At 33.5% G+C, this 15,534-nt stretch overlaps 1 protein-coding gene across 5 annotated transcripts in view; it reads left to right on the top strand.

Annotated features, from left to right (window-relative positions):
• The first annotated feature begins 288 nt into the window (after positions 1–288).
• The window catches only part of LOC129219703 (F-BAR domain only protein 2-like), an 88,950-nt gene continuing 73,704 nt past the window's right edge, over positions 289–15,534 (top strand). For all 5 annotated transcript variants that reach the window (XM_054853989.1, XM_054853988.1, XM_054853987.1 and 2 more), the window contains exons 1-4: positions 289–421; positions 12,201–12,292; positions 12,375–12,449; positions 14,858–14,999. In XM_054853989.1, coding sequence (XP_054709964.1) covers positions 392–421; positions 12,201–12,292; positions 12,375–12,449; positions 14,858–14,999 — 339 coding nt within the window. In that variant the 5' untranslated portion in view covers positions 289–391. The remainder of the gene's footprint in view (positions 422–12,200; positions 12,293–12,374; positions 12,450–14,857; positions 15,000–15,534) is intronic.

Genomic DNA, 15,534 nt, shown 5'->3' with positions numbered 1-15,534 from the left:
GAAGACAAATAATTTCATCACAAAACTTAGGTGCTCACAGTAAAAAAATTTCTTCAATCAGTTTTGCAGAGCATTTTCAGTTACCCACAAGACAGAAACTAGTTCTTTTGCTTGTTTTAATGATGATATTTAAAAAAAATTTCGCTACAGTTTAGGTTTTTTCTCCTTCTGGATTATATTTAGCAACTTATTGGTATTAATTTGAACCAACAAGCCTCAATTATTATTTATCTAGAATTTGTCTGATAAGTAGGCGTTACGTAATTCATGATGGTGTTCCGTGTACAACTTTTTCTTAATGTTGAGTGGTGTTATCATTAATTTTAATTGTTTCTCGTCATGATATGTTTCCTTGGTTCCTGTGGTTGTAGAAAGCACTGATGTTTATAAAATGCCAGTCGATTTTCGGGACTGCTTTTGGGTAAGATTCTATTTGTTCTTTGATAAATGTGAAGAGTTAATGTTTCAGCCGCTTCAACTTTGTTTATAGTGTCAGCTTCATTAAATACCCATGTGTCATATTTTACAACTTCCGACAGGAAATAGTATCTATTCAACGTTGAATGTATTCAATTTATATTTACCTAATTTGATTATTGTTATACAATACTTTCGGGTAATTCTTAATTTAATAACCCGCAGACTTTTCTTGACCCTCTGAGCATGAATTTGACCTTTCGCACAATGCGCTCTTATTTGGAAGTAATGAATATCCTTTAGCTAACTGAAGTGTTTTGTCTAAAAGAGTACATGTTGCAGTGTATTATGATTGTAGAAACGTTGCTTAGAAGACGAGCGCGTTTTTTGGTTTGTGTTATTGTGATCTGTCAAACTGTAAATACAAAAGATAATCATCACGATTGAATTTTATGTCATAAAGTGTAAAGAAATTACCTTTATGTTTTTAAATGGATACTATATTTGTAGAAATTAATTCAATGTCTCATGTTCTGTCAACTCTATATTAAAAATTGAAACGCAAATATCTTCTCTGCATACCTACATTTTATACTATAGTAACTGAAGTGCTTTGGGTCTCATTTGTTTTGCTACATGTATCAGTGTGTATTTTATCCACTTAAGTTAAAGATGATTTTCACGAACGATAGCATTCAATAAATATCAAAATATAAAATTTCAATTCAGTTAAGTAAGCAAATCAAAATGCTTACCTTCTTTATCTTCTTTATGCCATACGTCGTGTCGGTTCTTTCTTACGTCAATAGGTGAGTTAATTCTATACTGAAAACTTAGACTCATAATAAATCAGAGGCCTGAAAAAGGACTAGACAAAACTTCTATTAACTAACTATATTACTATTTTACATTTATGTACAATATTAAGACTATTAGAAAATTCGACAAACATAATCTAGGAGATTCCACCGCACAGCTCGCGGTTCGAAGCATCACTTGAATCTGCTAAAAGTTCGGATGGAAAAGTTCTAAGAGGTCAAACTCAAGTGGATCTCTGAGGGAAAAGGGGGAGAGAAGATCGAGTGTTCGTCACATACTCCCCCCGTTGAGTTTCGCAGGTTGAAACTCAACCCCAGTCGGATGAACAGTTCAAAAGATCCGAACGTCTAGGAGCTCGGACCACTCGTCCAGACCTGGTTATCCTGGGAGGATCATGATCATGTCCATTAGGTCCAGGTTGTGTTTTAGGTTCATCACCGATTGTCTCAGTTTGATGTTGATTCTCAACACAGTCTCTGAAATGACAGCCAGTTTCCCGGTTCACTTCCAATGGATATAATCTCTGTATTGGACGAAGTGTTTCCCCATATCTTGTTCGTAGTTTTACTAGGCGTATTACACCGTCTTTACCCGGAAATAACTCTATAATTTTCCCTAATGGCCAGTTTATTCTTTTTTCATTTGTTTCTATCAACACGATATCACCGATCGACAGTTCTGTGTATTTCCTTCTTCTTGTGGCATGATTTCTCAGCTGTCCTAAATACTCTGTCCGAAACCGTTTTCTTAAATCTTCTCGGACTTTCGTTCGATAAACGTATCTTCTTTGCAAGTATGCAGAATCTATGTGATCCAGATCTGGGACACTGCTTTCTTTCAAGTCTTGTCTCATTAATAGCCGCGATTTAACCCTTAGAATTCCTGACGAATCTACAAATGGCTTTAAATTTCGAATACGTTCATCCTTCTCTGATTTGAAGCAGGTTTTCTGTACGATTTTCCAAACAATGATTTCAGCTGTTTTTATTTCTTCAATTTCTAAATCTTTTGATTTTCTTCTTTTATCTTTCATTCTACAATTGTCAACAAATCTTTTCATCCAAGCCGTGACTCTGATTATTTTCTCGTACGAAGAGATATTGTTATAGAATTCGTCACTCTTCTGATTCAAAGACGATACTATAATCTTCTTCTTTTCAGCACTTATGTTATTTTCATCTGGTGAAAGTGCGAAATTTGGCCATTTATCTCTCGAGTCTCTTAGCCATGCAGGTCCTTCGTGCCATTGTTCCTTCAGTAAGTTTTTTACCGAGCATCCTCTTGAGGGTAGATCAGCAATATTTTGTGCTCCTGGAACAAAATTCCATTCAGATGTTTTTGAGAGTCTTCTAATCTCGCTGACTCTGTTGGATACAAAAATCATCCAAGGGCCTTCTTTCGTAATCCAATACAGAGCGTCCATGGAATCACTCCAGAAAAATGATTCAATTCCTTCCAAACTCAAATCTGTCTTCACTGAATTGGCCAATCTAGCTCCAATATTGCATGCTAGCAGTTCCATCCTTGGAATGGATATCCTTTTCAATGGAGCAACTCTAGATCGAGCTTGAATTAATTGGCAAGTGACTTCACAATCGTTTTCTACTCTTAAAAATACACACGCAGCATATGCCAATTTTGACGCATCACAGAAAGTGTGGAGAGTCAGCTTCGATTCACTTAGATCTAAATGAGAAAGTCTACGTGGAATTTTTAAATATTTCAGTTCGGATAATCCCTTTTTCCATTTTTCAAATTTTTGAATTATTTCTTCCGGTAATTTTGAATCCCAAGAGATTCCTAATTTCCAGCATTCTTGAAGGAGCAATTTTGGCATTAATGTTACTGGGCAAGTGAATCCTATTGGATCGAATATTTGGTGAGCTACAGACAGAATTTTCCTCTTTGTAATTTGTTCATCTTCGTTCCCTGTTTGGATCAGTTGGCAGGATAAGTAATCGTTTTCTCTATCCCATGCTAAACCTAACACTGGTACTTCCTTTTCTTCGTCGGCAATAAAACTATCACTGACCGGTTCTTCTATTTCAGGTAGAAAAGTATTTTTCCATCCACGTAAATCAAATTTAGCTGGTTTTAGAATTTTCTGAGTTTCTGTTCTAAAATGTTCCAATTCAGCGACCGAGTCCACGCTTGCAACACAATTATCAACGTACAATGAATTTTTTAGTTTCATTGCAACAGTCTTAAATGGCTCTTCTACTTGATCTAAAACATGATTCAAAACTGCTAAGAGTAAAAATGGGGAGCTTGAAATGCCGAACACGACCCGGCAATGCCTATAGGTGACTTCTTTTTGGGGATCTCCTTCCTTCCACCATATGAATCGTAGAACGTCTCTGTCGGAATCATTTAAGGCTATTTGTAAAAAGGCCTGCTTGATATCCGAAATAACTCCGATTTTCCCCCACCTAAATCGGTTTAGAATAGCGGGGATCAGCTCAATAAGGTTGGGACCTTTTTCAACACATTCGTTTATTGATACGGAATTTCTTGTCTTCGCGGATCCATCGAATACAGGACGCACTTTAGTGGTGGAACTATCTTTAAACACTGCTCTATGAGGCAGATAATGTGTACCCAGACCCACAGGATCAGCTTTCTTTTGGTCAACTTCCTCAATGATGCCTTCTTTTTCCCACTGGTAAAAAACCTCTTGATACTCTGTTAATCGATTCTGCGATTTTAGGGACCTTACTGTATGCTTGAGTCTTTTCCGAGCTAACTCTTTGTTGTCAAGTAAAGGAGGGTGTTGATCTAACCAGGGTAAATTAACCTTGTATCTTCCTGTACTGTCCCTACTAACTGTTTTTCTGAAATGTTCTAAGGCAAGCTCTTGGGTTTCTATTTGAGTACGTTTCGTACAATCATCCTTAATTCCCAAGGTGTCTAAATTCCAGAGATCTGTAATCTTCGCATTGTTTACATGTAGTGACAATACTAACATTGAACTATTTGTTTCTGTGGTTTCTATATCAGATTTACCCATGATAGTCCACCCTAGTCGAGTTTCTACCGCAACCAAGCTTCCTGAAATATGTTTTATATTTCCTGTTAACAATTTACCAGCGTAATCAGCACCAATAAGCAAATTAATTTCGTTAGGATTCTTTTCATGCAAGCAGGAATCTTCATTTATCGCTGCATCACTAAGTTGAATATTCATATCCTTCAATCGTTTTAAATAATGAGGATCAGTCATTTTAGGCAGAGTAGCACAAATTTTCTTTTGATCTAAAACTTCTAATTCAAAGTCATAGTTTTCATCAATATTTGACAGATTAATGAGGTATCGTTGATGCGTTTCCGCATGTGTAATTCCCCCAAATAACCCATGACTCACGTATTCCTCTCCTAATGCAGTTAATTTCATTTTTCTTGCAGCAAATTTTGAAATGTAAGACCTTTGGGATCCTAAATCGATAATTAGTCTTAAAAAATGTTTCAAATTATTTTCTTTAATGTACACAACTAAAGTTTGAAGATAAACTTCCCTAGAGCATTCGTTATTCGCAAGTGTTGTGTTCTCATTTATTTCAGAACGTTTGTTTGGTTTATCTTCATTAATGTCGGAGCGTTTATTTTCATCCCAACACATAATGTCAAAATGTCTTTTCCCACAAATATTACATTTAACTTTCGCCTTACATGAAGCACTCAAATGCCCGATGCCCAAACATCGAAAACAAGAGCCCTTTTTAATCAGCATTGATTTCCTTTTTTCAAGTGGCAAGCTTTTTGCAAAACCACAATTAATGCTAGAATGCGATGCTTCCCGGCAAAAAAGGCATAATTTAGATTTTGAGTTGTTATCGTATGCACATAATTCACTAGCAGTAGGATTTTTTATTCTTTCGATTTTAGCTTTATTTCTTGGGCCACTCTCCGATGACCTCCTGTGGTTTACGACTTCATTTCCGCGCGGGGGGAAAGAATTACCACATGGCCGTGAAGATTCGGAAAAAGTTTTGGTTTCATTTGGCTGAGTTATGAGTATCATGCGTTCGCGAGATTCCACTTCTCTCTTTAGAAAATTAATTAGGTCGGTAATTTTATTCTCTTGGGCCTCATGGTTTTTGTTAAAGTCCAAGGCCAAATCGCCTGGAATACTTCGAATTAAAATGGGAAATAATAATGTTCCGTAGCTATCTGGCTCAATTCCTAGACTTTTTAATGCGTTAATTTCAACTTGACATTTATCATACAATCTTCTTAAAGCAAGAACATTTCTAGAGTTTCTACAACTTTCTAAACTAAGTAAATTCGCCATGTGCCTGTCGATAATCAATTCTTTCTTTCCGAAACGCGATTCCAATATTGAAATAGATTTAGAATAATTTTCTTCCGTTATTGATAAACCAGAAATGGCCAATTCCGCATCTTTACATAAATATGACTTTAAATAAGAAAATTTCTCGACATTCGATAGGTTGTAATTTTCATGAACGGCAGTTTTAAACCTTGACCAAAATTCTGGCCACTTACAAATATCACCATCAAAGGTTTCAATAGTGAGCCGCGGAAGTTTTACATATGTCGGCGAAATAGTTAAATCTGGTTTTGGGATGTTAACGCTAGCAGTTGTATTCTCGTTAAATTCTGTATTCAGGTGTTTAGACTGAACAGTCAATTGATTTAAATTCATGTATTTCTTTGCTTTGAATCTCCAGGTTATTATTTTTTCTCGATATTCTTCTGCTGATTCTAGTTCCTTATCTACTTCCGTAGGAGACCATAATTGTTCTAGATCTGAATCCACCAATTTAAGCGATTCAAATTTATCATTCAATTGTTCTAAGAAAAGATCAAGTTCGCTATCTTCCGTTACTTCGGTTTTCTTAATTTCTATTTCAATCTTGTTTAATAGTTTAGTAACTGAAGATCGTAATGTAGTTCTTTTTCTTTTCAGTAATTCAATGTGTTGAGCGTTCTCAATTGATTTTGGTGTCGCGTTCTGAGCCATATTGCAGCCGCTTATCAATTTCAATTTTAATACAATATTCAAATTATTATGCAAAATATATCATATATAATCATTCATCTCAACATTTAAAATATGATATTCCAGTAATGCAATTATATCATATATGATCATATGTCTCAAAATTTAAAGTTATGATATTCTGTGCAACTTTTAATTAGTTTTGTCGTCAGACCTCTGATAACTGATCGATACTTCTTTAATTCTTCAAGTGTTGACATGTTTAAATAATTAATTTAACTGGTCAAATACAAAATTATTCAGAATTACAAATAATATTCAAAGAGTTATCAATTTTCAAAATATGTATAATGCAAACAATTTTCTAGACTTTCAAACATAATATCTGTAATCATTTAACTCCAAGAATTTTATTTTCGAAGACGTGTAATTCTTAAACAGTTGCAATTCAAATTTCAAATATAATATTTTCAAATATTTCAAAATTCAACAATTCAATTATTAACCACCTAAGACGTCCCTGTTCGGGCGCCAGTAAATATTTCACGAACGATAGCATTCAATAAATATCAAAATATAAAATTTCAATTCAGTTAAGTAAGCAAATCAAAATGCTTACCTTCTTTATCTTCTTTATGCCATACGTCGTGTCGGTTCTTTCTTACGTCAATAGGTGAGTTAATTCTATACTGAAAACTTAGACTCATAATAAATCAGAGGCCTGAAAAAGGACTAGACAAAACTTCTATTAACTAACTATATTACTATTTTACATTTATGTACAATATTAAGACTATTAGAAAATTCGACAAACATAATCTAGGAGATTCCACCGCACAGCTCGCGGTTCGAAGCATCACTTGAATCTGCTAAAAGTTCGGATGGAAAAGTTCTAAGAGGTCAAACTCAAGTGGATCTCTGAGGGAAAAGGGGGAGAGAAGATCGAGTGTTCACAATGGATACTGATCATTGTCCCTTAAAATATTTTATAAAGCTAGTTATGCTGTGAGTGTAGCAGCATTGCAATTAAAAGCTTTTACTTACAAATTTAGAGGTTGGTTTTTCCTAAGCATGAAAGTACTCCTTAAAATTTGTCAAAGAATGAAATTCATTTTAGAATAGTGAAATATTGTATGAAAATAGTGACACACTACCCTCATAGTAGTTGACTCTATAAAACACTTAATTTAGTCTTTAATGACACGCAATAGAAGATGCCTGGATTGAAAATGACACACAGTGGAAGATACCTGGGTTAAAAAACATTTTGATTTTCAGAATTTTGAATGTTTGGTGCTTAGTATTAAAAAAAAAAAAAAAAAAAAACCCTCCACTTTCTTGTTCAATGTACGAAATTCCTATTGTTTTGTCCCTCTATTTTCCACAATATATTGAATTTTTATGTAATGTATAAAATGAAAATTCAATGCATTTTTGAGATGTGTTTCTATTTCTCAACATTAATGCATGCAAAACAGTTCTATGTTTGTAACACAGTGAAATTGGTTCATATGATAAATTATCCATTCACAACATTAATGAATGCAAAACAATTTTATATTTGCAGCAGGTAAGCTGGTTCTTATACCAAGTTATTCAATACTTATCTTTCTATGTTTTGTTCCTGCAAAGTTCTTCTCGACTTCATAGAAAAATTCAACTGTTTGCCACACATCAGATGATGGTTCCATACCTGCTTCTCTGTCTTTGAAAAAAATGTCTGAAAAAAAAATTCTCCAGTTTTAAAACAGCCTTAAAAATTAATCTCAATAAATTAAAAACAATAATTGATCCTTAATGTTAAAGAAAACATTTGTTTAAGTATTTTTTTATGCACAATAATACAACCTGCAGAAACATGTCTCAAAAACTTGTCAAAGTAAATTAAGAATACAAAAAGAGGATATACTTCTTGACTAACCGTGAATCATGTCTGTAATGGATCCTTCGATTTGCTGATTAAACTCTTCTTCAAAGTGCATAATGCAAATCGAAACTGTAATAGCAGGCAGAGCCTGATTACCTCAGGAGCATGCGGGGCACAGGCCCCTGCTCTTGGATTTCAGGGGGGTCCAAAATCTCTAATTTATCATGCTAGTTAAAAATAAATAATGATTTCAGTTAGAATCTAGAGTACAATGATTTCGTTGATATTTTTGCAAAAGCAAAGACAAGGAAAAAGTCTCTTTATTTGTTGATATAAATTCTCCTTAAAAAATTGATCTCTTTGCAAATCTCAAAACCACTCCAAGTTCAGTCTGCATTTACTATTAAAAATTGTATCATGAATACCTTTGATATTTACGGTAACCTGGCAAAGTTTAACTCCTATTGTATACTATATCTCTTTTACTTTTTAAACATTGTGATATGAGGTTACCACCAAATAAACATGGTTGTAGTGTTCACTCTAGGAAAAAAAAGGGCAGGGTGCTGGCCTTTGAAAGGGACATTTTTTTTAAAAAGGGCACTATTTCAACGCGGTGTCCCCCCCCCCCCACAGACCAATGATGCACCACTCAAAAACTCAAAAAGTACTGAGTGCCCCCCCCCCCCTACAAAAAATTAAGAGAAATAACACTTAAAACACCTTGCAAAAATTCAAACAGTGTAGTCTGCACCATGACCCCCCCCCCCCCCTTGATTGCCGTCACCACTGACTTTAGTATTAAATATGATTTCATCCAGAAAACGCACTTGTCTTCAGAATAGGGTTAGCTCACCCCCCCCCTCCCACACACACAAATGCCAACTAAGCTAAGCACATTTTCCACACTCCATAGGAACAGTTAGCTAATGCTGAAACTTGGCTTTGGGTGTTTTTCAACACTTTTCAGGCCATAATTTTAACTACCTATAAGAGTAAAAAAAAATTCTAGGCATTTCAAAAGTCTTTGAATTTCAATTTAAGAAGAACAGTATTTAATTACTGATCTCCCCTTCCTAACAAAGAAACTGCCTAGTAATGTGCATTGTGCCATTAAGTATTTTAGTAGACATCAAAATTTTGATGAGTGTAAATTCTCCTTTTTTAAATATATTACACTTCAAATAGAATAATCAACTTAAAATACTGTGTGCCAGTGCTTCAAAAATGCAGTGATAGCAAGTTGCAAAATTAAAAAGACTTTATTTCAGCTTTATTTCCTAGTCTTGGAGTTCAAATTCATAACACAAATGTGTTGGCAGATGTATGCTTTCCTAAATGTAATGAATAAGCAGTTTGGGCCAAGCTAAGATTTTTTATCTCAGACAATTTTTGTGAAAATTTAATATTTCGGCATTTTAATTGTGTGATTTTTTTTAAAAATCAATTGTAGAATATTTATAAAAGAAAAAGAAACAGTGCAAGATTATTTTTGTTAGGAAAAAACACAAGTATGTCAAAAGTATGCTTTTTATTATGTCAATAAGTGTTTTAAATAATCTGTTATATTAATCATATACAAAGATAATAAAAATACTTAGCACAAAGGAAAGAATTGAATGAACGCCCTGTCAATGCAATGTTTCCATTTCAAATGGCTTTTTAGGGGGCTGGGGATGGGGGTTAAAAATCCAAGATATTTAAAAAATACCGTTGCATTTTAGTCCAGTAAGCTTTGTACTATGTTCTTAGGAAACAATCAGAAAGTTAACTTTCCAGAAACAGATGTGAAAAGATTGCTACAGAATCACTAGCAATGCGCTAAAATTAGCTAAGCCTAATTTCCATGTGCAGACGAAAAACGGACACAAAGGGCTGAAATGTTAGGAAAATGGCCTATTCCCTCTCTCATTGTTGATTCTCAGAAGATTAAGGATGGGAAGGAATGAAACAAAGCTCTCTCCCTTCCCACAACCTTTCAAAAAACCACCTTCAGTAGAAGGGAAGAACATGCCTTTGTTTCCTACTGATAAGCCTGTTTGAATTCTGAGAATCTCATCCCCTCTTTGCCTAGGTGTTTGCTTCCCCTTTTGTTTATGGGGCCGTTTTCAAGGTGAAATTCTGGGAACTAGGATAAGACATGGGCGTTTTTACAGATGATCGCTGGACAAATAACATTGCCCCGATATCGCGGCAGGTCGAAACGGTGGTTGAGGCATCTTTTTAAAAACAGGTGCAATTTCTTATTTTTGAAAAGGGCAGGGCGCATTTCGCGATCTAAAAGAAGGGCAGGGCGCATTCTGCTGATATGGAAAAGGGCAGGGCGCTGCGCCCTTCAAAAATGGCCTAGCGGGAACACTACATGGTTGTGTTAATACGCAAGTATCGCAGGGTTGGCCGAATTGGACCCAATTGGGTTGGATCCAATGGGTTTTTTTTGAAAAAACCCATTTAAAAAAAAAACCCATTATTTAGCCCACTTTTGGGTTTTTTTAAATTTTCTGATATTTTTTTTTTTAAATAATTAATTTAAATACTTTCACAATTTAAACTTCTTTCTTATTGGTTCTTCACCGCAGACAATGAACATAAAAAATGAATTTTGAACTTTAATAGTATTTCTTAACTCTTAACGACATTAAAAAAATACTTCAAAGACTTTAAATAAACGTATTTAACTTTTTTCTTTAACTGGTCAATAAATAACTCAAATTATCTCGATCAAGTCCTGTCACGTCTGATTTTCTCAATATGTGTACAGAGGAAACTAATCTAGTTAAAAGGCTTTCATGTGAATTATTTTCTGCTAACCAACACATCACAAATCTCAAATAAACAGAAGGTATATTTTTTAGAAATAAACAGATTTTTCAAACGGTCGAAAGAACAGGTACAGTATTTTCATTATCTTACGAAAAAGTTGAATATTTCTAACTCTGCACACAGAAATAGAAAAACAGGCAGCATAAAATTCAAAGAAATGTCTTGATTAAGCTGGAATTCAGTAAAAAGGGATTTAAAACTACTTGATGTTCTGCAGTAGTTTTGCATAACAAAATAAATACAATAAAGTAAAATGCAAAAAAAAAAAAAACAAAAAAAAAAACGTAGTAATTAAAAACGAACAATAGATTTTATCACTCGAGAAGTAACTTTGCCTTAACTGTTGGTAATAACGAAAATTAAAAAATCCGAAACTTTACCATACTTAGATTTTTTTCGTATTTCATACTTTTCTTCAGAAAATGCTGAATTTTAACTAGTTTTCCAGCTTTTTTTCCCCCGAAGACAATTTTTGCACTTTGTCCATATACTTACGCTACAATATGCTACAAGTACCCCACATTTTCCCTAAAAAAGACAAAAAAAAACCCACATTTCTTTTAAAAAACCCAACTTTAGTTGGGTTTTTTTGGGTTTTATTTAAAAAAACCCAAAAAAAACCCTGGGTCCATGGGCTTTTTTAAAAAAACCCGGGTTTTTGCCAACCCTGAAGTATCGAAATATTTTATCGCTTCAGAATAAGCGGAAATATAGGGGGTGGGGGGAAAGGGAGAGGGAGAAAATGAATTTCATGCCCAGGTCTTCTAAAATCTTAGTCGAGCCCTAGGGGGCCCTAAAATACAAATGAGCCCCATGTTCAATATCAGAATGATCGTGCTCTGATAGCAGGATTATATTCTCTTGGAATCTCTGACAAATGATTCAATGCAAACAAACTTAGATTTCAAGAAAAGGCAGAGGATAAGCTCTATAAATAGATTTCCGGTCACACTGAGCATTGGTTGTAGTAGCAAAAGTTCTAAAACTCTCCTGATTTTCTTTGATTGAGAGATTCATTTTGTACTTTTTTTCACAAAAATGAAGAAAATTCATGAAAATATTTTGCTTTTTTACGAAAGTGGGCTCCAAAGCATAAAACCTGGATTGACCCCTGAATTGAATTTGATTGTTTTGTAGAAGCTCAGTGTGATAAATGATAAAAAATGTAGATCATAATGTTGTTTAATTTCATGACAGAAAATAGAATTTTACGTAAGAAATATGTTGTTTTGCAGGTACTTATTTGTTTTGCTCAAATTTTATTGTTTCAATTTATGTACTGTATGTTTTAAATTTTAAAAAAATATATTTTAGGGAGAAGGAAACCATGGGTTTGATGTACTGTACCGTAACATGAAGTATGGGTACATTGTAACAAAAGATTTAGCAGAATTTTTCAAGGAAAGGTTTGTTGAGACTGTTTAGTTCTATTTATTGAATATTAAATATTATTAAAATAAAGTTATTTAATTATTATTTTTTTCATAGGTCTGTTATTGAAGAAACAAACTCCAAACTTTTGGCCAAGTTAGCTAAGCATGCTAGCAGTTGTTGCTCACAAGGGTATGTTCCATTTCCTAAATATTGAATTGTAATTTTAAAATTAAGCTTAAAAAGTTTGATAGAATAAATATTTTACGTAGTTTATTAAAGCGTAACTAAAAAGCACATAACATATATGTATTTTTCTGATCAAATTAATAAATATTAAATATTATTAGTTAATACAGTAGGTGCTGGTTAATGTGATCACTTTAGGACAAATACAGTTTGATAACAATAGCCAAAAAGAGTCCAGATAACAATAAAAAAAAAAAAATTTCAATTAAAAAGCATTAACTTTTACAACTGCAAACTGAAATTTCAACAGCTCATTTAAATGCAGATTTAAATTATAAATTACTAAATTAGCAGAAAGGAATTAAAGCTGGTTTTTTTCCATCGTTTAAGCCATCCGTCCGATGCTGCAGTTTTTTTTTGTCCATTTTTAAAACACGTTCTGCTTTTTGCCATATTAGCGGACCGTGAACTTGCTCATCGCATCCTTTTCCCTGTACATTTGTAAAACCCTATTTCAAGGCAAACTTTACCCTCTTTTCCAGCGCAGTTTTGCTTGTTTAAACTTTCATTTTGCTTCGCTTTATTTTCAATCTTGTTACAATTTTTTAGTAGCTAAAGTATAGCATAATGGCTGAGAAATTTTTAATTGTGCTGTAACATTTCTTGTGATTCATCATGGTTAAGTAAGGATTTTTAAAATGTCAATTTTTTCCTTATTAGTTAAATCATCACATTTTTTCTCCATTGCTAAAATGTTTGACCGTTTGAAATGAAGTTTTAAGTGTAACTGGACAAAGGGAAAAAATCTTCTACACTGATAAGAAGAGAACTTGTTTAAGTTAAATTTATTTTCTCTTAGTAGGAAGCAATCACCACCAGCAACGTGTTGTATGACTGAATGGTCAAACAGAAGTTGTGGTCATTGAGAACAAGCGTCCTCTTTTTACTTTTCTAGAAAAATATTTCATTGCTATAGAAAACCACAAAATGCGACACAGAAAGTTAGTCTTGTCAGAGTTTTCCTTTTTTATTTCTGTTGGTTGAGGAACAAAAAAGGGGGAAAAGTTGAAAGTTTATGAAAAAGTGATAACAATAATTAACCAAGACCGAGTACAATACCCCGACTTTTTTAACGCATGTTAATGTACAAATGTTCCGGGACTTTGTGATTCTGATAACATTAAGCAAATGATAACATTAATCATGATCACATCAAGCAATGTCGACTGTATATAAACCTCCATTTATTTCTCTCACTCTCTCTTTTCCCCATCTGAATTTTGTCCCATTTTCCCTAAGCAACATGTATGTCTCTAAAAACTAGGTTTAAAGCAATGTTAGGATGTAAGTGTATACGATAACCCTTTGTTACATTGTGCCTTGTTTTGCACTCATTCAGATTGTGCATTTCTTTCGTCTCCCAAAAAATTTTATTTAAAAAAATGTTACTTCCCAGAAGAAAGAAAAATATTCCCGAGAAAGAATATTTTCCCTCTTTCTTAAATCAATGAACAAAACTGGTATGTTTTCCACACATCTAAATTTGTTGAAATTTGAGCTGCAACTTTCGATTCATATTCCATCAAAAAACAATAAAAATATTTTCTTTAGGTTAAAAAAAATAGGCAAATTATTTTTCTTTTGTTTTATTAAGAAAAATGTCTTAATGCGATGAAAAACTTTTTTTTTGTAGTATACATGTCATTGATTTGATGTTATTTGAATCGCTACTTTTTATGAATTTGGCTATATTGCATTATCGGATACATCAGACTTTTTTTGTTGTTTCCTGACAAGTGCAATGTAATGAAGTTACTGTAGTATATATGAACTTTTCTTAGAAGCAGCAAAAAATATAAGGAATACAATGAGTGATTTATAATTTTCTTATATGTCATCTCCCAAAATAATTTGTTTTTTTACTGTAAAAAAAATGCAAATATAAAGTAAGTTGGTTTCAAACCACATTTCTTTTTGGGGAGTCCCTCCCAAACCGCAAGGTGAGATCCCCCCAAACATTTTTTTCCAACTAAAGCACTGATAACCACCACCAGCTTTGGTTATTTACTTCTTTAAAGTATAAAAAAGATTAAAACTGCAGAATGTTCTTTTTGAAGAATTAAATACATGTACACATTTATATGTAAGAGCCCACTTGTCACCGTAAAAAATAACCAAATGGGGTTTTGTTGGTACCCTTTCCTTGTGTAGAAAAACTCATGAATATTTTTCTGTGTTTGCGATAATTATTCAATACTTATCACAAGATACTTATTTTGAAGCTGCTTTGTAAATGACCTTGGATTGAGGGAATTATTTTAAGTAAAAATCATTAAGTATTAATTGACAATGACAATCAAATATGTGAGGATCCTGACTGCATATCTAATGTTTGTTTTGTCCTATTAAAGGAGTTTTGCACCACTATGGACTATTTTAAAGACATCTACAGAGAAGTTGGCAACACTTCACATGCAGATGGTTCAGAGGTTTCAAGAGCTTATCAAAGATATTATTAAATACTCTGAAGATCAACACAGGAGGCATAAATTAGTATGTAATGTTTGTATAGGTGTTAAAACCTATATAAAAGGTTTTTTAAGCTAAGAACTTGAAATGGAAGTAAAACATACCTACAAAACGTCTTTAACCTTCACATAATTGAACGTTCCTTCAATTATGCGTGCCTGCTATTCCTCAGGAAGTAACTGGCGCAATCAAACAAAATTTGGTCCATATGCTGCCCCTAGCTAATTTATTCAAGCAAGGCTTTTAAAATAACTTTAAATTTTCTCTTTGTTTTTACTTTTGTGATAAGTCGGAAATTGGGATGGTCGTTAAGCTTTGCTTGTGTATATATTTTTTAGGAATATTGCTTAATCGTCAGGCATGATTGGGAGGGATCAAAATTCTTTAGAAAGAAATAGAAGAAAGTTTTGTGATGGTCACAACATACTAGCTTTTTGATTTGTGAAATGGTTTTTTGAAGGTCCGGGACCCTATTTTCTGACTAGGCTGACATGGCCTCTCGTCGGGCCTGATACATAGAGCAGAAGATGTTAAACCTCATCGACAAAAAAAAATTGCT

Source organism: Uloborus diversus, chromosome 4, assembly GCF_026930045.1.
Source record: "Uloborus diversus isolate 005 chromosome 4, Udiv.v.3.1, whole genome shotgun sequence".
In the NCBI taxonomy this organism is placed as follows: domain Eukaryota; kingdom Metazoa; phylum Arthropoda; class Arachnida; order Araneae; family Uloboridae; genus Uloborus; species Uloborus diversus.
The sequence above is the reverse complement of the archived record's forward strand: the minus strand, read 5'-3'. Positions and strand labels throughout refer to the sequence as shown.